The sequence below is a fragment of the Hippoglossus hippoglossus genome, chromosome 11, assembly GCF_009819705.1.
Source record: "Hippoglossus hippoglossus isolate fHipHip1 chromosome 11, fHipHip1.pri, whole genome shotgun sequence".
Lineage (NCBI taxonomy): Eukaryota > Metazoa > Chordata > Actinopteri > Pleuronectiformes > Pleuronectidae > Hippoglossus > Hippoglossus hippoglossus.
In genome coordinates this window covers 15,669,339-15,693,973 of record NC_047161.1, presented here as the reverse complement: position 1 = coordinate 15,693,973, position 24,635 = coordinate 15,669,339, and the positions used below count along the sequence as shown (strand labels likewise).

The 24,635-nt window shown below is 42.2% G+C and overlaps 1 protein-coding gene across 4 annotated transcripts in view; it reads left to right on the top strand.

The window, feature by feature from the left end:
- Positions 1–22,837, top strand: part of LOC117770228 (triple functional domain protein-like) — a 79,861-nt gene extending 57,024 nt beyond the window's left edge. The window contains exons 27-63 of one of the 4 annotated variants that reach the window (XM_034599391.1): positions 36–102; positions 486–595; positions 794–863; positions 1,076–1,165; positions 1,257–1,349; positions 1,440–1,551; positions 1,663–1,853; positions 2,190–2,291; positions 3,484–3,513; positions 4,529–4,671; positions 4,812–4,911; positions 5,152–5,395; positions 5,515–5,622; positions 5,995–6,188; positions 6,279–6,449; positions 9,347–9,442; positions 10,120–10,268; positions 10,366–10,432; positions 10,551–10,654; positions 10,754–10,823; positions 10,907–10,996; positions 11,082–11,174; positions 11,942–11,992; positions 12,092–12,169; positions 12,313–12,504; positions 13,827–14,007; positions 14,117–14,359; positions 14,452–14,960; positions 15,787–16,034; positions 16,923–17,055; positions 17,134–17,161; positions 17,296–17,458; positions 17,603–17,724; positions 17,816–17,894; positions 18,323–18,523; positions 19,315–19,453; positions 20,198–22,837. In XM_034599391.1, the coding sequence (XP_034455282.1) occupies positions 36–102; positions 486–595; positions 794–863; positions 1,076–1,165; positions 1,257–1,349; positions 1,440–1,551; positions 1,663–1,853; positions 2,190–2,291; positions 3,484–3,513; positions 4,529–4,671; positions 4,812–4,911; positions 5,152–5,395; positions 5,515–5,622; positions 5,995–6,188; positions 6,279–6,449; positions 9,347–9,442; positions 10,120–10,268; positions 10,366–10,432; positions 10,551–10,654; positions 10,754–10,823; positions 10,907–10,996; positions 11,082–11,174; positions 11,942–11,992; positions 12,092–12,169; positions 12,313–12,504; positions 13,827–14,007; positions 14,117–14,359; positions 14,452–14,960; positions 15,787–16,034; positions 16,923–17,055; positions 17,134–17,161; positions 17,296–17,458; positions 17,603–17,724; positions 17,816–17,894; positions 18,323–18,523; positions 19,315–19,453; positions 20,198–20,755 (5,419 nt within the window). In that variant the 3' untranslated portion in view covers positions 20,756–22,837. Of the gene's footprint in view, positions 1–35; positions 103–485; positions 596–793; positions 864–1,075; positions 1,166–1,256; positions 1,350–1,439; positions 1,552–1,662; positions 1,854–2,189; positions 2,292–3,483; positions 3,514–4,528; positions 4,672–4,811; positions 4,912–5,151; positions 5,396–5,514; positions 5,623–5,994; positions 6,189–6,278; positions 6,450–7,613; positions 8,497–9,346; positions 9,443–10,119; positions 10,269–10,365; positions 10,433–10,550; positions 10,655–10,753; positions 10,824–10,906; positions 10,997–11,081; positions 11,175–11,941; positions 11,993–12,091; positions 12,170–12,312; positions 12,505–13,826; positions 14,008–14,116; positions 14,360–14,451; positions 14,961–15,786; positions 16,035–16,919; positions 17,056–17,133; positions 17,162–17,295; positions 17,459–17,602; positions 17,725–17,815; positions 17,895–18,322; positions 18,524–19,314; positions 19,454–20,197 lie in introns of those variants that run through there. The other 3 variants (XM_034599390.1, XR_004615362.1, XR_004615363.1) reach the window with 3 other exon arrangements.
- Positions 22,838–24,635: the final 1,798 nt, after the last annotated feature.

Genomic DNA, 24,635 nt, shown 5'->3' with positions numbered 1-24,635 from the left:
TAATTTTGTGCACGTGTGTCTTTTTGTGTGTCCAGGTTCATCATGGCGGAGCTGATTCAGACAGAAAAGGCCTACGTACGAGACCTGCGGGAGTGCATGGATGTGAGTGCAGCGTCACAACCCATCACTGTTAAACTGAGTTGTGCAACAACATTTCACACATAATCTGAAAATGTTTTGTCGGCGGTTGTGGCTCGGGAGTTAGAGTGGGTCGTCCACTAATCAGAAGGCCTGTGGTTCGATCCCCAGCTCCTCCATTAGGTGTGGGGAAGTGCCTTTGGTTAAGACATTGAACCCTAAATGGCCCTTACGGCTGTGCTAGCAGTGAGTGAGGGAAGTGTGATAAAGTGCTGCACATAGATGTACTGTATGAATATATGGGTAAATGGCAAATCTCTACAGTAAAGCACTTCATCAAGACTTGAAAATGTACTGTTTTTGGTTCATGTTTTTAATATATTTTTCTTTACCTGGTCTCCATGCAGACCTACCTGTGGGAGATGACCAGTGGAGTTGAAGAGATTCCTCCAGGAATCATCAACAAGGAACACATCATCTTTGGAAACATGCAGGACCTTTATGAATTTCACCATAAGTAAGAAACAGTTTTGGAGTCATGCTGTGTAAAGTTAACATTTGCAGCAGGATTCAAACACCATGATGCAAATCAAACCTGTATTAAAACAATAAAACTCAAAATTGAAAACAAAGTTTAGTATCTTACTGCTTAAGGGTAAAGTTCTAGTGCTTTTGCAGTTTTGCATCTTTCATTCTCTCATTGTTTGTTTTGTAGCATCTTCCTTAAAGAGCTGGAGAAATATGAGCAGCTTCCAGAGGATGTTGGCCATTGCTTTGTCACATGGGTATGTATCATTAGTTCAATACCATTTGTTTTGTATGCTCAATCCTGTTTTGTTAATGTTCAACCCTGCCATTCAATAAAATACCTTGTATCTTGGGTTAGGCTGTGGCTCAGGAGATAGAGCGGGTCGTCCACTAGTGGGGGTTCAATCAATTTGTTGATTAAAACATGTTACAGTCACAGTCATTGGAACCTGTTTCTCTCTTCCTCCAGGCCGATAAGTTCCAGATGTATGTGAACTACTGCAAGAACAAACCCGACTCCACCCAGCTCATCCTGGAGCATGCTGGGAACTATTTTGATGTGAGTATCGCCTGCGGTGATGAAAATGAAGCCAAGCGCTCATTGTCACTTGTCACTCGATCACATAACTTCTCTGTGTGGGTGTTAACAGGAAATTCAACAGAGGCACCGACTGGCCAACTCCATCTCTTCCTACCTGATCAAGCCTGTGCAGAGAATCACCAAGTATCAGCTCCTGCTGAAGGTAGCCCTCCGAACCCAATCACACGGCTGTGGTTGTTATGTCCGTGGTTACTGTAGTCATGGTTTATGTTTATGCATTGTGTGTGTTTAGGAGCTGCTGACTTGCTGTGAAGAAGGTAAAGGAGAGATAAAGGACGGGCTTGAGGTGATGCTCAGTGTTCCTAAGAAAGCCAACGATGCCATGCACCTCTCTATGCTGGAAGGTGATCATCTCACGCTACTTGTTATTTATGTTGTTCTGATCTTTTATTATTTGTAGCAAATCTTCATAAATCTGGAAACATTGTAATTTTACATGTTATAATCTCCTCCAGGTTTCGATGAAAACATCGAGTCCCAGGGAGAGCTCATTCTCCAGGAGTCCTTCCAGGTCTGGGATCCGAAGACTCTGATCCGTAAAGGTCGAGAGCGCCACCTCTTCCTCTTCGAGATGTCTCTCATCTTCAGCAAGGAGGTCAAAGACTCAAATGGCCGCAGCAAATACATCTATAAGAGCAAACTCTTTGTAAGTGGATGACAGCAAAATATATGTAGTGAAGTGTGGTTGTATGTCTTCATTTAACTTCTTTAAATGAATTAAGAAAAGTGTAATTAAAGGGTCAGTCAGGCTTTTGTGTGTTGATTTTCTTTATGCCAAATATCTTTAACATATCTTTAACTTTACAAAATCCAAGTAAATCTAATTGCTCTTGAGCCATTGTCTCAATAAATCACTCTTTATATGGGCTGAGTGTATTTCAGATGTTGCTGTTGTGCCCCAGTGACGCTTTTAGAAGACGATCTGGTTTACTCGTAACATTTGGTCGACATTCTCTCATATTCTTCTTCTCTCTCTCCCCAGACATCAGAGTTGGGGGTGACAGAGCACGTAGAAGGAGACCCCTGTAAATTTGCTCTATGGATGGGACGCACCCCAACCTCAGACAACAAGATTGTACTCAAGGTAAAACACGCTTCCTCTTCCTTCACAAATTTACATCAAGGTTTCGACTGATATGGGTTTTTTTTTTTAAAAAGAACTCTGAACTTACTCAATCTTGAAATCCAAGGTTGTAACACTGACAATTCTAATAATTCAGATTACAGGTTTGTAATCTATGGAATCAAACAATTGTTTGTTTTAGAGTGTCAGATGCCCCCCCACAGATCAATAAATGATAGTGGAGATCAGATGTGGGGGGGAAATCTTTATGTCAGTCGAATCCAGTTTTTTTTCTCGAAGCTTTCATTGTACTCTCTGATGTCTAGTTTGTTTGCATGAGCAGCTTGGAAGTGGCCTAGAAGCTTTCTCTATTTTCACATGTCTCCTTCCTTCTTTCTTTCCGTCTTCTGACTCTTTGTCAGCCTCTGTCCTCTGGTTGGATTCTGCTTTGTTCCATCTGTTAACAAACATGGGCACATCTGTATATCTGTGGCTGTGTTTTCTGTGGATCTTTGTATCTCTGATTCTCTCTGTGGGCTAACATGCTTCCACCAACGCTGCTGACACTGATTCATCTCCCGAACGCCCACAATCGCCCCTCCTGGCTCGACGCCATATTATCAGAGGGACTAGTAGCAATCTTTCTCTGCCAGTAAACTAAGCTTTTCATGATGTGAGTGGCCATTGGAGAACTAAGAAATTCCATTTAATTACTTCTCTGGGTGATTTTTTTTTTCTTTCAATTCCCTATTTTCAAACAGCTTCTGTTTTTCTGTTGGATACTGTCACAGATGGATTGAAATGTGTGTCAGCCGTTGTGACAGCATGAAGCCAAAATCCTAACGCATTTAATTCTGAATGTCTCCAACAACTCCATGATACATGTTGACTTCCAAACTCATTACTAACTACACATGTTCTCACACTCTCTCTCTCTCACGCGCACACACACACACACACACACACACACACACACACACACACACACACACACACACACACACACACACACACACACACACACACACACACACACACACACACACACGTACACTCTGACACACATATTTGGCCTTCAGTGCACTTTCAAGGCAAATTGTCTCTGTTGTGCGTCTCTATCATGTTAAAGTGTTTTGTCAGCTTAAGAAATGTCATGTGTATCTTCTAAAAGCAAATCAGTGAAATTCTCTATTTTTATATTTTAAATTCAAAGCTAAGTCAGGGATCCAAACATGGAGCCATGGTGAGTACAAACCATCCCACAACACGGCCCTCAGCCACTTCGCACAAGTCTGAAACACAAACTCTCAGCACCTCTTAGCCTCACTCCTCCAGAACAGTGTCATACAACACATAGACAAACTGTGTGTGGACAAAACCAGCACACATAGAAGAAGCCCACTCTGACCCAGGTCCTCCACACGTAAACTATTCTAGGACAGTGATTTCCGACAGAGAGTATTTGTTCTTCAGGGGGGAACCATCAGTTCCTCATAGGAATACTTGAGAAGATTTTGTAGTAGAACAACCAATAAGAATTATAGCATTTATTGCAAAATGATCCACACATTGAGTTAGCTGTGTCTCATGAAGACTGAGTTGTGAGTGTGACAACTAGTTATGGATAACTGGATAATTTATTGACAGGTAAAAAGTTGAAGCTGAAATAAGTATAGATAAACCGTTAGAAAAAAATGTTAGCTAATGGATATATAACCAACTGCTAAATCTAAGAAACACTTAAAATAATTAGCTAAAAGTAACTTTCATAGACAAAAGCCTGACATGCGTAGTTGAAGATAACTTAAAAAGTTGGTACTAGTTAAAAGTAGCCAGACTAAAGTTAGTTGAGTTCTCCTGCTTCTGCCACGGTCACACAAAATCAAACTTTAACAAATTGACATACATACTAGAAAACATTATTGTGACAATATTCAATTTTAAAGCCTATAACTAATGTTGTCCAGTTCAAATCAGATGAGTTCTAATGATGAAGAGGTTCTTGAGTTGATTTGAGACGTCTGTGGGGCTGCGGCTGACTGAAGAGGTTGGGAATCACTGTTCTAGACGTCCACAGCTGGAGAGGGCTCACGTACAATAAGACCAAATCAAATCTGTAAAGTGACTTCAGTTAATAAGAGATGACGAGAGATCAATTCAGACTTGTGTGACACAGAGTGAAGCAACAATTCCAAAGTAATTACATTTCCTGATATCTCTTAACTGTGGACTTGTTGAACTCCCTCCGTCGTTTGCAGGCGTCGAGCATCGAGAACAAGCAGGACTGGATCAAGCACATCCGGGAGGTGATCCAGGAGCGCACCATTCACCTGAGAGGAGCCCTCAAAGAGCCCATTCATATTCCTAAAGCTACAACAGCCAAGCACCACAAGGGACGAAGGTAAACATGTTTCAACTGATGTATAAGAATTTCTTTGTGAACTGAGAGATATGAGAAAATGTTTTTTTTGTTTTTATCTACACTCACTTGGAGAAATAATTCGACCTGTAACTGATAATGTGTGTGTGTGTGTGTGTTAGGGATGGAGAGGACCTGGACAGTCAGGGTGAAGGCAGCAGCCAACCAGACACCATCTCTCTGGCCTCCCGCACCTCTCAGAACACACTGGACAGCGACAAGGTGAGAGTTTGCTCACTGACTACTGTGATGTCCTTACTGCACATTGTCTGCAGGATTCTGAGCATCTTTCACATTTGGCATCAAAGTGCGACACTGCGCCTGGTGCCTCATTTATGTTCGTTGTGTGAGGATGCACAGTTTTATAAATCTGATTATTTTCCGGCCTTTGGGCACACTTTAAATCCATTGCACTGTTTTATAAAGGAGGGCCCTACTCTTAGTGATTATCTTCTCCCTCAGCTCTCGGGTGGCTGTGAGCTGACTGTGGTGATACACGACTTCATGGCCAGCAACAGCAACGAGCTGACTGTGCGCCGCGGCCAGACGGTGGAGGTCCTGGAGCGCTGTCACGACAAGCCGGACTGGTGCCTGGTCCGGACCACAGACCGCTCCCCGGCCCAGGAGGGCCTGGTTCCCTGCGCTATGCTCTGTATCGCCCATTCCAGGTCCTCCATGGAGATGGAGGGCATCTTCAACCACAAAGGTCAGAGCTGTGGGTGGACTGGAGAGTTCGTCGGTGTGTCTGTGGTTGAGGAGATACTTTGTCGATGTCTGCATCATAGGAAAAACAAATTAATGACTGTGTGGCTTCCTTTTTCACAGACACTCTGTCAGTGTGCAGCAATGACTCCATCATGCCAGGGTCGTCGGCCACACTTCAGCCTGGTCACGGCATTGGCTCTCACACCTCACCAGGGCCCAAACGACCAGGTATGGCCCCTGTACCATTTTAAAAAAATCCCAACCCACAGCTTAATCAACTCAAAGACACAGCTAATCAGATTTTAGTTGTCTTAAAAATCGTTTCTTTTATACTTTGACTAAAATATTTTTTTCACGTGTTACTTTGGCTTGAGTTTTATGGTGAGTACTTATACAGTACTTCTTAAGCAGCTAACTAAATTCCCACTAAGCCACTGTGTACTGATGGAACTCATGATGGATGAAAATGTAGAAGAAATCTGTCAAATAAAAGGTACATTTCTGTAGGTTCACCTTCAATTGTCACTGTACAGTGTGGTTTTAAAAATGATGCTCCACATTGCAGCAAACTCAGTGCGGTGTGTTTGGTTTGTTGCCTAGGTAACACCCTGCGGAAGTGGCTCACCAGCCCAGTGCGTCGGCTAAGCAGCGGCAAGGCAGATGGCCACGTGAAGAAGCTGGCTCACAAGCACAAGAAGAGCCGCGAGGTGAGGAAGAGCGGGGAGATGACAATGGGCTCGCAGAAAGACTCTGACGACAGCGCCGCTACACCTCAGGATGAGACTGTGGAGGAGGTGGGTGAATACACCTCTGTCCAGTCAACAGTTCCTGTGCACTTCCGTAAAGTGTTATTCATCTCTGCCTTCAAACCATGTGTGTTGCAGAGGGTTCGTAACGAGGGCCTGTCGAGCGGCACGTTGTCCAAGTCCAGTTCTTCAGGCATGCAGAGCTGCGGCGAGGAGGAGGGCGAGGAAGGCGCTGACTCTGTGCCACTGCCTCCACCCATGGCCATCCAACAGCACAGCCTGCTGCAGCCGGACTCACAGGACGACAAGGTGAGCCGAGGGAGGACGTTACCATGGGGACACATGTGAGGGGTCAGAGAGAGGAGACAGAGGAGGAGAGAAGAAGAAGCAGAGGAGTCAGGGGGAGGAAGTTAGGACTTACTAGGTTTACAGCATTCTTTAAACTCAACTTACTTACTTCTACATCTAGAATGGGCACAGGTTATTTTTTCCCTCTGGAGAATCTAGTGGTGATGTGAGACAATTTTGCTATCAGAAATTTTCTTCATCTGAAAATGGCATTCTGTTTTCAAAACTTCAAAGGCTACACTACCTTTTTTTTATTTTTTATCTAAGTTTTAATCTATAGCCGTTTTTCAGACATTAACTCCGGAGAATGTCTGAACAATGGGTTCTGGACTTTGAGTTTTGCTTCTGTCACATTATCAGCATGTCCCCTCACTTGCAGTGAATCCTCTGGAGCATCTGCTGCCCTGATCTCTTATGAGCTCAATCAGACATTATCCAGAGTTTTTACTCAGCTGCTGTCTGGAGAAACTGCGCATTGAGTTCAGAACCTCTCACTCGGAAATTTGCGTCCCCACATACAGCCCCTCCGGATAATTTCAGATTAACCCGAGTTCATTTCAGGTCTGAAAGCATCTTAAGTCAGATAAACATTCACTTTCTCTACATAAGAAGTTACACAAAAAAAAAATGTAAGTGTCTTCTTCTTATTGTTCTTGTAACTAATCCAAAACTTCAAATTCATAATCATATTTGGTCCAATATTAAGGAATGTTATACTAAGGAATATTAAGGTGAGCAGGTTAACAACTGCCCTCTAATTGAAACACTATCAATGAATAAGTTGAAGATAAATCCAGAACTTATGCTTCTCCTCTTTGTTCTCATTACTGTTATGATTTTTAATTCTTGAAGGAAACATTTTTACTCATTTCAGACTTTTCCCCAAAAAGAAGCACATCTCCTGACACAGTTTTAAGTGACCCCTTAGTTTCTGTTATGCATAACATTTTTATCTTGGCATGTTGCATCATATTCTCTCCTTTCCTTCTAAAGCAGAGAGCACTGAAACGTTTCAGGTAGTCCACGTGTCCTGCTCGACTAAAGCGGAGACTCCTCTGACACTAATTTCTGTTTCTCTTTTGTTTTGTTTCCTGGTTGTATCGTTTGCTGTTCGCCATGCTGTAGCATTACCTTGATTTATGTCCTGTCTTTGCTTTGTCTCAGTTTCCATACCTCTCCATATAAAAAGCCCGGCTCTTCCCCCTTCTGTCTCTTCCCTCAGTCAACTCTTGGATTCTCTGTTTTTTTTTTTCCTCCAACTCTTCAGCTTTAACTGCTACTCACTTTCTAGATCGAAAGCAAATGAAGCGCGCGGCTTTTTGTAGACTTTCTTCTTTTTGAACTTCCCCTCTCTGTCCCCTTAAAGTCACTCTCCCTGACTTTTGTATTTTTCTCAACTTTTAAACGTTACTGCATTTCTTTAGTGCAGTTTTTCCTTCCATCTTTTTTTAGTTTCACTTGGTTTGACTTTTCTGTGACAGGAAAATGTATATAAAGAGAGGATGCATGTAGCTCTTACTCTAAACAGATGAGTATTTTTCTGGCTTTAATGCTAACATGCCTTTATTTGTGCCAAGTTTTATACATTTTGAAGAATTTGAAAACTCCGTAATGCCTGGCTAGAAAACCGCAGGGCTGCAGCTTTTTTTCCTGCATGTTTATCACACATTTGATGGGAGGAGGTTGGTAAGTGAACTTTAAAAGAAACAAACAAGAGTCGGTACGATTTCCCCCTCGTCAGCTGAGCAGGCAGCTCCCCTCGATAATAATCTGAGTACGAGCCCACACTGAGGTGAAAATTCAAAAGCCCTCCTGTTCCCATCATCCCCCAAACCCTCACGTTCCCCCTCCCGCACCTACTCGTCCTCATCTCCCTTTTACCCTCTGTGCGTTAACCTCATTACCCATGCAAGTAATTGGAATCTCTAAACGCTGGCGAGGCCAGAAGGGCACACAGCCTCACCCAGAAACCTAATTGGAGAAAGTCTTGAAGCACAGCACAGCAAGGGTGAGAGTCTCCTGAACTATATATATATATATACATACATACTTCTCACACACACCTCTGTCATTCTCGCTCTGTTAGCATCCTTTCTTTATTTCAGAGGCTCTTCATCATCATCATCATCACCTGAGAAAGCAACGGAAACATCCTCTATTCAGTCATCACTTTTTCTTTCTTCCTGACCTTCCACCTCTCCCCATCACCATTTTCTCACATTTCTTTTTCTTCAGCTTCATTTCGCTCACCCGACTTTCGGCCTCATGTTATTAACTTTTTCACTTGACAGCTTTTTTAAATTTCATATACTTTTATACTTTTCACTGTCTTTAACCTTCAGCTATAAACCGCTGGGTCTTGGGTTTCAGTAACTGTGAGGACGGTTCTGTGGATTTACAGCAGAGAGCATTTAACAAACATTTTCACCGTCATCACTCGAGCTAATAACTGAAGTAAAACATTCAGTTATAATAAAATTAAATAAGCTACTAACAATTAATCCTAACCAAAACTTAAGCATGGCCTTTAAGCATTATAATTATAAGAAGCTATTTCTTTTGCTTTTCATCCCTGGACTGTTGCTTTATATTCATGAATTGGTTAGTCTTGAAGTTTTCACATAAATTATCAAAAATATTTATCATCTGTTTGAGAGAAGAAGAATTTGCTATTTTTAAATATCAAATTAAGTTATTGATCAGTATTAATTCTAAACTACAACTTTTCTCGACACCATTTTCTCTGTAGAAGTTGTGTTGACAGGAGTCAAAGAGCAGGATTAGCATTAGCAGAAAAAGGTCGTGGTGCTGCATGGATTGTTGAGCTCTAATGTTCCATTTCTCCGTTTTCGTCTCAGACCTCATCTCGTCTGTCGGTGCGTCCGTCCAGTTCGGAGACGCCCAGTGCGGCTGAGTTGGTGAGCGCCATCGAAGAGTTGGTCAAAAGCAAGATGGTATGACATCCTGAATTTCTCAAATTTGTGGCAATCAGAAGGACTTTTTTTTATCTTACAGATACACATTTCAAATTATATATGTTTTTAAAAATCCTTAGAATTTGTAAACGTTTCTGCCTTTTTTTAGAAAATATATAAATTTTGTTGTTTTTGTTTTGGCTCAATAAAAAATCTTCATTTATTTGAAGAAAACCTGTCAAATCCATGTAGATGGAAAGATGCTGAAGTGAATCTGTATCAATAAACATCATCCAAATCCTTTCATTTGTAAACTAGTGCAGTGTCCGTTCTACACCTGCCTGTTTGGAATTGAGCCACAGACTGCTGCAGGAGTCAGTCCACAGAACCCTGCCACCGCTGGTTGTCTCTTTATTCAGAATTTATTAAAACTGAACATATCACTTGTTCAAATCACACCAAATTTGACACTGCACTTCCTTCGACCCTTATCAATACTTGCACCAAGTGTGAGGCCAATAAAAAGAATGGTTCTCAAGATATGCGAGCCACATACATACTGACAGAGATCTTTGGAATTAGTGGATGAATGGATGTCACTCTTCTTAAACAGAGAACAGTTTTACCTTTATTGCACCAAGCTTTTGGGCACGGTCACGCATACATGATTACGAATGTTTTATTTGCCCTTATTTCACCTTGTTGTCCTGGTGCAGGCTCTGGAGGACAGACCCAGCTCTCTGTCAGTGGAACAGGGCGACAGCAGCTCGCCCTCCTTCAACCCCTCGGACAACTCCCTCCTCTCCTCTTCCTCCCCCATGGAAGAGATGGATGAACGCAGGAACAGCATCCTCAAGAAAAGACAGTACGTCTGCTTCCTCCTACATTTTGCACAGTGATGATTTGCGAGTTTTCATTTGTAAAAGTTTGCCATCTCTTCTTTTCCCCTGTCTGTGCTGTAGTCACATTCTGCTGGAGTTGATGGAGACGGAGAGAGATTATGTCAGGGACCTTGGTCTGGTGGTGGAAGTGAGTTGATGCTTTATAAACAGTGGATCTGCTTATTGACTTTATACACATTATTGTACCGTCACGGTGCTGTAGCTCTCTCTAAGAAATGAGTCATAATGTGTGTCTCTGTCACAAGGGCTACATGAGTCGGATGAAGGAGGAGGGCGTCCCTGATGATATGAAAGGGAAAGACAAAATAGTGTTTGGCAACATCCACCAGATCTACGACTGGCACAAAGAGTATGTGGTGCACGTGTACAGATGATATAGAACTTTCTCAGATCGCAGTCACTCGCACAGACGCTCACGTCTTCTCTTTCCTCCCCCTGTCTATCTCAGTTTCTTCCTCGGGGAGTTGGAGAAATGTTTGGAGGACCCTGACAGACTGGGACCACTCTTTCTCAAGCAGGTCTGTCCACAGTGAAATTCTAACCTCTGCTTTACTTCACAACATTTGATCGTGTTGTAATTATCTGCGCTCTTTATATCCAGGAACGGAGACTCAACATGTATGTGGTGTACTGTCAGAACAAGCCCAAGTCCGAGCACATCGTCTCAGAGTACATCGACACCTACTTCGAGGTATGAGCTCATTATGGTGAACATTTTAGCTGATGTGACACATTTCCATCCAGCTGAGTCTCTGAAGTAACGTGTGACTCTCTAGGACCTGAAGCAGCGGCTGGGACAGAGGCTGCAGATCACAGACCTGCTCATCAAGCCAGTCCAGAGGATCATGAAGTACCAGCTGCTGCTCAAGGTGAGCGTGTCACAATAACTGCTCAGTTCCCCCTTTCTCCTGTCGTCATTATACAGCATCTCATCTTCTGCTATCTACAAATACACCCTAGGTTTGTCACTTTCTGTTCCAAATTCTGACATTCGTACAAACGTTGGGGAAAAGTTCAGATTTGAACTGTAACGACCTCTTTGATTTCAAAAAAGTCTAGAAGCACATCAGAGCGTCTGAAGTAGTTTGCCTCATGATCCAGCAGAGGGCGTTCACTATGAGCTTGACCTATTGCATGCTGTCTTGATCCATCATTAAAGTAAGTCAGTAATGTTAGGTTGTTTTCATATGAAAATGGAGGACTCCAGCAAGCAAAGCCGTCCTGTGCGGACAATCGTGATACAAGGGCATCAGAAAAGCGGCGTGTGGAAGTGTTTTGGGTTCTGCACTGTAGAAAGCAAAGTAATGAACATAGGTAAGACTGTTTGTCGACTTTGTACCACGCAATCTGCCGGCTCACCTGTTCGAGTTCCGTCCAAGTGAGGCAGCAGAGGAGGCACCACAGACGAGCGGAGCAACCTCAAGTGTTCATCCTTTTCTGACTTGGGGCGGGAGGAGTATTCAAATATAGTCAAATGGATTGCGTGTCATTTCATTCATTCAAACATGATTTTTAGAGAAAGTGACAAAACTGACACATTAATACACACATCAGCTACTTAATATCGACACAGATGTCAAACGAAGTAAATTGTTGTGTTTATATTTAGGTGCATAACTTTTCTTTTCTGTTGTAGGATTTTCTGAAACACTCTAAAAAGGCTGGACTGGAGTCTATGGAGCTGGAGGTGAGATAAAGAGAAATATCTTTAAACTCTTTAAATATATAAAGTCAAGCAAATCATCTTCGGGAACCTCATCAACCTTCTTGTTTCTGTCTCTTACAGAAAGCCGTGGAGGTCATGTGCATTGTGCCAAAAAAGTGTAATGACATGATGAATGTTGGCCGGCTTCAGGACTTTGATGTAAGAAATGACATTAAATGCTGATGGAAAATATTGCTACACACTAATACAGCCTTCATGCAGTAACCCAGACTTTACCTCTGTTACATTCTGTCGCTCTCCTCTCCTACATCTAATCCTCCATCTTGCTCATCTGTCTCCAGGGGAAGATCGTGGCACAGGGACGTCTTCTGCTGCAGGACACGTTCATGGTCTCTGACCCAGAGGGCAGTCTGATTGGCCGGATGAAGGAGAGGAGAGTCTTCCTCTTTGAGCAGCTGGTCATCTTCAGCGAGCCCCTCGACAAGAAGAAAGGTTTCTCCTTGCCTGGCTTTCTCTACAAGAACAGCATTAAGGTAATGCCTCTATGATGTACAAATCAAACTACAGCCAGTGCAGTGTGAAAAATCAGGGGGCACCTCACCACTACATGTATCCTCACCTCGCTCTGATTGGGTGGAGTTGTTGCAGAGATTTCCAGCAGGTTGGGAATCTGATCAGAGTCTGCGAGGCGTCCGTAAGCCTCTGTAATAGCGATTAGCGACTGCTCATCTAGCTGAAAGTCCTGTAGTGTGAACTGGGCTTAAGGATGTATGACTCAGTCACCAAGCTCTCAGTGCCTACTGCTCCCTCTTGTGGAAATACTCAGATTTAATCAGCATGTGAGAATGATTCAAAGTTTTATAAACTTGAATCAAACAAATCATTCTTTTCAGAAAATAATTATTATGTTGTGCAACATTAACAGAATCTTGATGGTTTTATTTTGAAGATGTAATCAAAGGGGCATGTTGAGGAAAGTAGGTTTAGAAACAAACAAACCATGAGACGGGAAACCCCAGAGTTTTAAATTCCACATCAGTTGATCTGAGTTCAATCGACCTCATACTCCATCATCTTTGAGAATGTTGAGATAAGCACGTGCCTGGTAAATAAAAACATTTCCATCAATGGGGCTCAGATACTGCGATTCACCATGGCAACATATTAATTAAAATGCAGAACATCCAGTATAATCCAGTGGAACTGGAAAGATTAATGTGTGGCAACCCACATCTATTTGTGAGAAACAACAGTGACAGAGCTGTTGCAGAAAAAAGGCAATAAGGCAAAACCACTTTTTATTTTTATTAAGCGTATTCCTCAAGACCAGGTTATTTACCTTTATTTCTACTAGATAATTAAATAGCTGAAATCCTGTTTTTGAGATTACGTTTTTAATATGTTTATTCAGCTCAATGGGTATTTCTGGCAGCAGACAATGAAAATTTAGTTGAAACAGATTAAGACGTAACTTTATCAATTATGATAGTAACCGATGCTTGTAACTCATGAAAAAAAAAGCGTTGCAATAACTGCAGTTATTAAAAGTCAGTAAAACTATTGTTAAACATTTATTAGTTCCAATTAAAAAATGATCAGCTAACTTTCTGTCAATCGAATCAAATACAGTGATATAGAATATGTATAAATGCTCATAACAGCATTGTTCTTACTCTATATCATATATATATATATATATGTCATATGCAGGCAATTGTAGAAAGAGAATAAAAGTAAAAATGCAAGTATAAGAGATGAATCATTGATTTAAAAAATGCTACTAATTTATTCATTAGCACAATGAAATCTCAGAAATCAGCTCACACTTCTCTCGTGTTTCTGTGTTACCCTGCAGGTCAGCTGTTTGGGTCTGGAGGACAATGTGGAGAGCGATCCCTGTAAGTTCATTCTCACGTCTCGGTCGACCAACGGCACCGTAGAGTCCTTTGTGCTTCACTCCGCACATGCAGGAGTGCGTGAGGTCTGGACCCTTCAGATCAGCCAGATACTCGAGAGCCAACGCAACTTCCTCAATGGTACACTGACAAACGCACACAAACACGCATGTTCTATGGAAGGAATTGTTGGATATATGTTTGCACGTGTCTCTTTTGAACCTAATCACCGCTCTGACTTTACCAATAGAGTATCAGAGGAACCATGTAGGGGCAAGTGGTGGCGCGTGTGTGCCCAGCATGGGAGCTCCAGGCGGATGTACCAGTGGTTCTAGTGCGCCTCCTGCAGTTGGAGGCTCCCAGGGTAGTTCCACCCCTTCAGGACCCCAGGGTGGCTCTCGTCGGCCCTCCAGAATCCCCCAGCCCTCCCGCCTGCCCCAACCCCTACGCCACCACCCCGGGGCCGACCCCGATGGCCCCAACAAGATGTCAGGTATGAGCATCTATACATTTCTGTGAAACTTGTTTTCTGAGGCAAAATGACAGACATGACTGAAGTGTAAGTTTTCTTCGCTTATGGTCCAGGTTCTTCCCCTCGTCCTGTCCCTCCTCCCCTTCTCCCTCCAGGGGGTAGCCCACAGGGCAAGCGGCCTAGCCAGACCCCCGAGGAGCAAGCACAGACCCCCACTCCTGCCAGCGTTGTAGCCCCTATTCCCCGTGCCACAGTTGGGCCCCTGCCGTCAACACCCACTTCCAAACCACGGCCTGGAGCCGTGGCTCTTGTGGCCTCCCCCCTGGCCACTCCCAGCTTTAGCAAAGACATCCTCCCTCCTCCCCCACCCAGCCCCGGCCAGAAGTCTGGATCTGGATTCTGGAACTCTATGCCAGGCTCTCCAGCCAGCCGGCCTGGCTCGTTCACCTTCCCTGGGGAGGCAGGAGAGAGTCCAGTCCGCCAGAATTCGAACCAGATCCAGACTGGCTCTGGATCTGGTAGCCAAACACACAGGCACTCCACACACAGCAAGGAGGCAGACCGCATGAGCACATGCTCGTCTGCCAGCGAGCAGTCCATCCAGTCCACCCAGAGTAACGGGGTAAGACCACTACCTGCTGCACAGTGCTACTCCAACTAACACCGAGGCAGAGGGAGGCCTGGTCTGTCTTCTCTGCACTCTGTCTCCTGTTCTGCTGCAGCCAGCGCTACTAATCTGTCCCCTACTACGCATCTCTGACAACCTTCACTGCTCTTCAACATCATCCTCTCTAGCAACAGTTTGTCAACATGTTTTCAGGTCCTCTCTAATGGAACTTGTTCAGCTCTTCAGTGACTCCCTTTTCAAGGCTGTCTCTAGATTTCTGACTTCTAACAAAGCTTATACTAACACCTGACTTCCTCTTGGCCGTCTTTCACCTCCTGCTGTCTTCATGGTTTGTTACTCAGATCTACTTTTCCTGCAACTAACCTCCAACGTAACGTTTGTGGCACCAAGACAAACGTACTCGACCAAGATTATCTCATACAACCTAACGTTCCTCCTCTCGTCTTTGCCTGGAGCTGCAAAGCAAAGACGACTGAAATGGAAACCATCTTCTTCTACCTGCCTTCCTTCATCCAGTTTACTTTTTCAAGAAGAAAAAAATCGAATCACTGATTTATCTTTCTTGTGCTTCAATCTAATCCTTTCTGAAGACTGTTTTCAGTGGCTACTAAACTATTAAATCCTCTTTGTTTTTCCACTTGTATCTGATTTCTATTTTTCTCACTTTATCTAATCAAAACTATTTCAGTGTTTCTCTTGAATATTATTCCACAGTTTGAAAATATCTGATGTTATCATAAATCTGGAAAATATTTTACATTTACCTGTATTGAACCATATCAATTAATACTGTTTCCCATGTCTCCATCCTGTGGTGCAGAGTGAAAGTAGCAGCAGCAGTAGCGTATCCACCATGTTGGTGACCCAGGACTACATGGCTGTGAAGGAGGATGAGATCAGCGTCATTCAGGGCGAGGTCGTCCAGATCTTGGCCAGCAACCAGCAAAACATGTTTTTGGTGTTCAGGGCGGCCACCGAGCAGGGCCCCGCTGCCGAGGGCTGGATCCCCGGATTTGTGCTCGGACACACCTCGGCCATCGTCCCTGATTGTCCCGAGGGATCCATCAAGTAAGAGCTCTGAAAGATTTAAGGAATCATTATTTTATAGTCTCATCTTTATCTTTATCAAAGGAGTTTTCACACCTGAAAGTCTGAACCAAGGTTCATGTCTTTGTTATATTGTTTACATTTGATCTGCTTAGCTGTTTGTGGACTAAAGACTTTTGAATGAGTAACATATGTCCTGTTATCATCACCTATGTGGACGTATGCGTGTTGGACGTGATTGTGTTGTCTTTTTTATTCGCCAACCTTTTTCAATAAAGTGCATAGGAAAAAAATGAGTCTTTCTGGTTGAATGGAGAAAATGAATGAACCTGTTCATTTTAATTTTGCTGCCATCGTGGTATTACTATCAGCAAAATGAACGCCATTGTATTCAAACGTTCTGTTGCCAGAGGCAAAGACTGTAAGCAATCCTGCAAGTCATATCCTTTTGTTTTTCTTCTTCTGTTTAGTTAATGCTAAAATAAGGTGTCTCAACTTCCTGCAATTGGTCAGAAAGTCAAAAATGTCACACTGCGAACAAACCAAGCCATGGTTCAGTTTGATCTGGAAAGAGACCATCTGGTTGGTCCAAATCGTGGTCGGAGGCACCTTTCACACGGTTATTTTAGTTAAAATAAAACTGAGAAGTCTGAAGATCTGGAACAAACAGATAGATGGGATAGCATGTTAAGCTTTCTCCAGATAAGTGGTTGGAAGCTCTTCTGAATAGATTATTAAATTAAGTCAACATTTTCAATGTATTAAATACACAGTGTATTATAGGTGCGAAGACTGTACAGTTACAATGTGTCTGACTGTCAGCATACTGAAGTGCCAAAGTCCCTACATTAACCTACTAGTTAAACTGAACCTTTTGATCTGACTTGAGTCCTCTTGTTGTTCCAGCAGGAAGTCTTCATCCTGGCACACGACCCTGCGCATTCGTAAAAAATCTGAGAAGAAGGAGGCAAAGAAAGAGACCAAGCTGGAAAACGGTTACAGGAAGTCCAGAGATGGCCTGGCCAATAAGGTTTCTGTAAAGGTGAGTTTATCTAGTACTACTTTCACATCATGCTTCTGCTCCACAGTGCGTCACTCATGACTTGTTTTCTCTTTTCAGCTTCTAAATCCAAACTACATCTATGATGGTAAGTGTGAACTTTGTGTTTCTGTTCATAAAGATAAAATGAATTCAATACTATCAAAGGCGCTTTTAACAGTTAGGGCTGAATTCTAAAAATCATCTCAGCATTTGACAGGATTTTACCTTTTCCTCTTTCAGTTCCCCCGGAGTTCCTCGTACCTCTGAGTGATGTGACCTGCGACAACGGAGAGAGCGTCACCCTTAGGTGCAAGGTCTGTGGTCGACCCCGGGCCGCTGTCACCTGGAAGGGACCCAACCAGAGCAACCTCGCCAACAATGGACACTTCAGCATAACCTACAGGTAAGAAAACACCATCTCATTTCAACAAAGCTCCATCAGACTGCAGAGTAGATTTTCTTTTCTCACATTTAACCATTTTAACAAGAATAGTCAACAAGTTGTTTGTTGAAATCAGACTTAGATGAACGTGTGTGTTTCTTTCAGTGATACGGGTGAAGCTACACTGAGGATAATTGGTGTAGCCTCTGACGATGATGGCGTTTACACTTGTGTTGCCACAAACGAGCTGGGCAGTGTTACATCCTCCGCCAGCCTCAGAGTGTTAGGTAAGAGCACAGATTCAGTTCTGCCTCTGAGGTGTGGTGATGTTGCTGCTACGTACAGACGTGAACTGATGGATTGTGTTGTTTGTCTCAGCTGTGTCCACTGATGGTATCAGAGTGAGCTGGAAGGACAACTTTGAGGCTCACTACACTGAAGTGGTTGAACTGGGAAGGTAAAATCTACTGTATCTTCAAGCAAGGGTTTTGTTAAAAATGGAGCGCACAACTTCCATGGGAAAGTGTCCTATCTTTATTCAAGAGCAGGACCTATTGATTTCACTTTCTGATCTTGTAATGGTTTCACTCAAAACCCTGCACTCTTTCTATTGGTTGGGTAATTTTGACAGGCTTGTTGCACAAAAAAGTCAGAGAGCAGAAGAGAACTCCGAGAGTGAAACGAGCTGAAGCTGGAGCGCTGGAAATCCAAGCGGGGACTATTTGAGTGTGAGGGTTTTGAGTGACTTTAAACAACGTGCTTGAATAAAGATAGGGGGGGGGGGAGAAGCTTTTAGTCTTTGGTAATAACATGACAACCATAGCTACCGTGTGACGTACACTAACTGACTACTGAATGTCCCATCCTCTGTTTTCTCACCACCAGGGGTCGTTTCTCCGTTGTCAAGCGTTGTGACCATGAGGGAACCAAACGTACGGTGGCGGTGAAACAAGTGAACAAGAAATTGATGAGGAGGGATCGGGTGACTCAGGAACTCAATCTGCTCCAGAGGCTCCAGCACCCCCACATAGTCAGTCTGATAGACACGTATGAAACCCCCAGCAGCTACGTCCTGGTCCTGGAGATGTGAGTACAGTCAAGAGAGAAAAAGATCTAGAGGAAGAATTTAATTTTACATGTGTAGCTCATTAACTCGATAGATGGAGTATGGTGGTCTCTAAGAACGAAGCACATGCAGGAGTGAAAGCACAGATGCTAAAAGGACACACTAACAATACTAAAAAACATACAAACAGGGAAAATGACACAGGAACTAGTCCACTTGAGGTCCTCCAGGATGCTAGGGGGAGTGATGGACTCGATATGGAGAAGCAGAGTCCACTGGGCTTTATGCACCTAACCCTTTAACAAGTCTTACTATTTATTTTGAGGTAACAAAGAAACCATTTGATGTTTCTAAGGTGAAGTCACTTTGTCCAAATAATGTCTGCTTGCTCAAACGTTTGTCTTTCTCAGAGAAGATTTATCCAAGTCATGACATTGAGTGCTTTAATGTAGTGTTATGACCATTCACAGACACTCTGTCTTGTCCTTTATCTAAGGGTCTGTGCTCAACCTTGGTTGCTATGCTAAATACCAATGGGGATGGGGCAGCTGGACACTGAGTAGTGACCTGTGGAGAAACTATTACTTAAAATACATAGACATTTAAAAACGTCATAATAAAAAGGAAAATTTGTTACGTTCTTGTCAGGAGCAAATATAAAACTTGGTATATGAAGTCTGATACTTATCTGAGCACATCACTCTGCAGAGTGTTCACTCTGTATGTGTTTTGACCTTACAAGCCACCATAGGTACGTTATGCGAAACGTTGCTGTGCTTTCATTTGATGTTTTCCTATGTGTGTGTTTCAGGGCTGACCAAGGTCGTCTGCTGGACTACATAGTGAGCTGGGGGAATCTGACGGAGGAGAAAGTATCCTGCTACCTTCGGGACGTTTTAGAAGCTTTACATTACCTGCACAACTGCAGGATAGCACACCTGGATGTAAAAGTAAGTACTTCAACCATGACATGCTCCTACTGCAAGACTGTATTAAATTAACTATTCCGCATTATGTTAAATACACTTGTTTTCCTTCTTGCTGAGAATTAGATCAATACCATGATTTCTGTTTGACAAATGAAGCTATAGCCAGCAGCAAATTTTCACTTTCATTTTTGATTGAACTAGAATGTTATTCAGTAGAGCGCATAACTTCAGCAAGGCCCAACAGTCCCATTAAATTCAATCAAGCTGCACCAAACTAAATACACTCATAGATTTCAGTTCCCTTAATATGCCAGATTTCTTTCATTAATATCCCAGAATTATTCCCTGGGAAATAGGTTAAAATGTCACAATGTAAAAAAAGTTTTAAAAATTATCCAGGATCCTCCCCCTGATCCAGATCTGTGCATATCTAATCAAACCATCTCATATTTAACAGACAGATATCAGAGTGGTATCAATGTTCCCGTCTAATTCTTGGCTGAAAAGCAAATAATCACAAAACACAGAACTACTTTCATTAGATTTATCCTCCATGTCAATATGTTTGGTTTGTCAAGAGTCATCTGGCCGATTTAAAGGTATTTTTCCCCATTAAATATAAACTGGTCAAACTTTCGACTTATGTTGCACCTGCAAAAATAAGTGTATTTACTCATAGTAAAAGACTGGAAACCTGACTGATGGATTGAGCCCAGTAATCAATTAAATGGAGATACCTGACTTTTTCCTCTGCTCCTCCTCCAGCCTGAGAACTTGCTGGTGACTCACAGCTCCAACGGCCAGCCAACGGTCAAACTCATAGACTTCGGTGATGCCGTCCAGCTAAACAGTGCCCACTATATCCACCCCCTGCTGGGCAGTCCTGAGTTTGCCTCCCCAGAGTTGGTCCTTGCAGAGCCAGTATCGCTGACCTCTGACCTGTGGAGCCTGGGCGTCGTGACCTACGTGCTGCTGAGCGGTGCCTCCCCTTTCCTCGATGAGAGTGCAGAGGAGACCTGCCTGAACATCTGCCGGCTGGACTTCAGCTTCCCCAGGGATTACTTCCAGGGCGTCAGCCAGGCGGCCCGGGACTTTGTGTGCCTGCTTCTGAGGACCGACCCCAGCAGGAGGTGTCCGGCCGGGCTCTGCCTACAGGAGCCATGGCTGCAGGCTGGTCTGGCTGACGACCGAGCTAGAGCCGAGAGCTGCCTGGACACCTCCCGCCTCATCTCCTTCATAGACAGGAGGAAACATCAGACTGACGCACGGCCCATAGGAGGCGTCAGGAGCTTCATCCAGAGTCGCCTTCAGCCCCGAGTGTGAGGCCTGAGAAAGGATTCACAAATGTCAACCCACTCCCTCACAGCGCCTCACCAGTTTGACCAGACACACCTGCGTTTGTTGTCCAACGCTGAGACCACAGGGGCTGCAGATTCCTTTGGAACTGAGCATCTCGATTGTCTCGATGTAAAAGAAGGAGAAACCATGAATGCTGATCTTATCCTGTTTCACAGAATGTTGATTTACTCAAGTCCTGTTGTCCTCTTCTCAATTAATCTGAGACCTGTTGAGGTCTCAAGCCAATCAGAGCCCTAGAGAACAGAGTTTTCACTTCCCACGTAAATTAATGTATCCCCTTGTCTACTGCTGCTTGCTGGATTCAACTCAAAACTGATTTTGTAGTAAAGTGAACAAAAATCTAAAAAAAAATAAAAATAAACTTTATGGAGGTAATTTATTTTCCTTTGCGAGAGTTAAAGCTGATCAGAGGAGCCAGTTGATCGAGCCTTGACACCACTGCACAGCCGCAGAGCTTTCAGGAGAAAGTGATGCCAACAGAGTGAGTGATAGCGCTGAGAGCAAACGGTCCTCCCTCCGGTTGAGAGAGAGCGACACGGACATGGTGCGATTTTGCTCTTTTACACTAAACTGTAACTCAACGACATTTTAGGAGCAGCCCTTTCTTATAGAAACTATGTATAGAAAGGAAAAGTACCGTCTCTACGTTTCCAAAAAAAACCAACAAAAAAAAATCAATTGTAGAAAATGCTCATCAGTTGAAAGTTGCTGTGCTACTTGGACTCTGTAGACGGTGAGCGAGCTTGTTGACTTTACTGAGACATTTATACGTGCGATCAGAGCTCTTTGGTGGCTGCGCTTACATTACGTACCTAATCTAAGATACCATGATGACCATGTTGCGAGTAACAATGCTGCACTGTCCAATCTGAGAAGAAACACTAGACATCATCGTTTGCTTTTCCTAGAACAAACTTGTGTTGCGCAGATGTGAGATGTTTAAGCCTTACCTTGTAAATAGACGTCTGCCTCTTCTTTCTACTCACATTCACAGTGAGAGAGCGTCGGAGGTGGTCGTCGGGTAGATGGGGAGTGAATGTGGAGGCAGAGGAAGACAAATTACTGTAAATGCACTCATTGTATGTTATGTTTGATTATCATGTGCAATGTTGCGGCTTTAACATTTTATGCAACTATTTATGAAGACATCTGTTGTATCTGTAATAAATCTAGAGAAAAGCATGTACTTGGTACTGCAAGCACTGCTGGTAGTTTGTGGTTATTTGGTCTTTGAGCGTGACGACTTCCAGGCAAAAGGTCACCATCTAAAAATCATCATGGGCTAATCAAAATGGATTCAACACGTTTTCTACTGTACGCCTCTGTAGTATTGGTACACCAAAGTTACTCTAGCTTTATAGTACTTAGCAAAACATGTTTTAATGTGATTACGCGTCACTTGAGTGAGGTCATCTATGATCATGTGAAACGATTGTTTACAGGAGCAGGACAGGACGTGGGACTAAAGGAAACATCGACTCTTGTGATTCGGAGCAGGAGCTGAACGCATCATTTCCTAAATGGTGTTTGTAACTTTATGTACAGATACTTGTTTCTAAAAGATTTCTTCCATCGTTTTCTGTTCTTAATATAAAAAACTAAAACTAAAAACCGTGATTAACTGATGGATTTTAGTGCAATTAGTTTATTACCATGGTACAATTTTTCCAGACTATAATTTAATCCAGTGTGAGGATGTGTCACATTGAAATGGATTCTACCAGGAACACAAGTCACAGTCTTCTGTTACCTTCCTATTTATTTTTAAAGGCGTGCACAGACAATTAGAAACAAAGAAACTTGGACTGGATACCTCAGTTTAGAGTTGTTTTTTTTTGTTATTTCATCGTTTGTCTTGTTTTGTTTCAGTTTCATGAATTACATGTTTGTTATTTGTTTGTTTCTAGTTTCATAAATTACATGTTTATTTGTTTTTATGTTTTTTATCTTTGCATGTATATTTCTTTGTACAGTTCATACATATTTTCTCGTGTAAATATTCTCATTTTGCCATCAGTTATTTGAAAATTAAACATAATGAACACATGTATGCTGTTTGACACTTTGTTTCCTCAAGTCCTATTTATGATTTCCTTGTTTGTGTTGAATATTTATGAGAGTAGGGTCAATGACAAAGTTTCTAAAAGGTATTTCTAACAAGTCATTTCCTTATAGATGTGATATATATAGTTTTGAGTCCAGAAATTGTCTTTAAACAAGTCTCATTTGGTAAATAAGTTTTCAAACCACTTAAATTATGTATTTAACAGTATTTTTAGCTTCACGTAAAACATATCAGGTGGTGCAACCAAATACTTGTAAAGATATATTCAGGTTTTCCTACAATTTATTTTAAGTGACGTTTTCAGTGATCACTTCAGCTGTGGATTGAACTCGTTCACACCTATTATTGATACTGGATATTAAAAGGTCTATATCAGTCATGATTTTACAGAGTTAAAAAAATAATTATGATGCATTGACACGAAGACTTTATATCTATGGTCTGGCAGTGAGAGAAGCCCCTCTGCGAGATGTGAACTTCTTGATCCTTAAACTGAGATTTTACTTTAGGAAATATTGTCTTAAAAATATCTTTGACTTCCAGTGGACCTGATCTTGATCTTCTATTCTATAGCATGGAATCATATAAACAAGACTTATTATATTAAAAAAATGTCATTCAAGCATTTATTTGACGATTGGTTCATATTCCTGCAGATAATTAAAGAAAAGATAAGAAAGCAATAATGGAGCTACATATTTTGTCCACCAGAGGGCACCGATGCTCCTATTTTTCAATTGTGAAATGTTCTGACTAGTACATAGTGCTTTACAGTACAAGTCACATTACACACATTCATACTCTGCTACTGTCTGCCGTGTTGTTTCTGTCATGATAGCAATAAGGGGTTCTGTATCTTGTCCAAGAAGAGCCTTATAAAAATGTTAGCTTACGTTAAGTGTTCGTGTCAAACATTGATATTGGCCGATGTAGCATCAGATCTTTTAAACTCCGTTATTGGTATAAAAGACTTGACCGCTCGTGTGACATGTGGCAGTGAAACTAATATTTACAGGTGCATCTTTAAAAAATTATATTGTGAAAATGTAACATCTTAGATTCATTACATCTCAATAAAATAAATTGCCTACAGCCCTTTTATGATTGATCTAAGGAAATATTCAAAAATGTGGAGGTACTGGATTTTGATTGAGCTGTAATCATCAAAACAAAAAAAGGCTCGAAATATGTTTACTCTATCTGTAATGAATCTGCAATATATTAAAGTTCCATTTTTTAAATTAAATTACGAAACAAAATAAAATCAACTTTTTCGTTATATATTTCTTTTGAGATGCACCTGTTTTAGCTTTTCTTGACTAAGGTCACATCAAAACAATGTCATGAAGTTCTAGTCAAAAATATGGTCTGCAGCGCCCTCCAGTGGCTCTTTGCTGGAATTAAGAGAAGATTTTCGGGCCTCCGAGAGGATAACTGATGCAAAAATAATCGGAATATTTACAAATTGTATCTGATGACCGTTAAGTGGAATCATAATGACATCCTCATCCTCATCCTTCTTGCCTTGTCCATCACAACATTTTCCTTTTCCTCCTCACAGCCTCTTAAATCTCTCTTACCGACCTGTATAAAATAAACCTCAGTAAATATTCTCTGATGCAGAAGAGGAAACCAGTCAGATACTCATTGTTCTTACTTTTCATTTCACCTCTTTGACGTGAAGCTACCTCCTCCAACACTGGGTGTTTCTGAGTGGAATCAAAACATTTTATCACAAACAGAAGTTGACAGAGAGAGTGGCAGCAGTTTGACATCCAG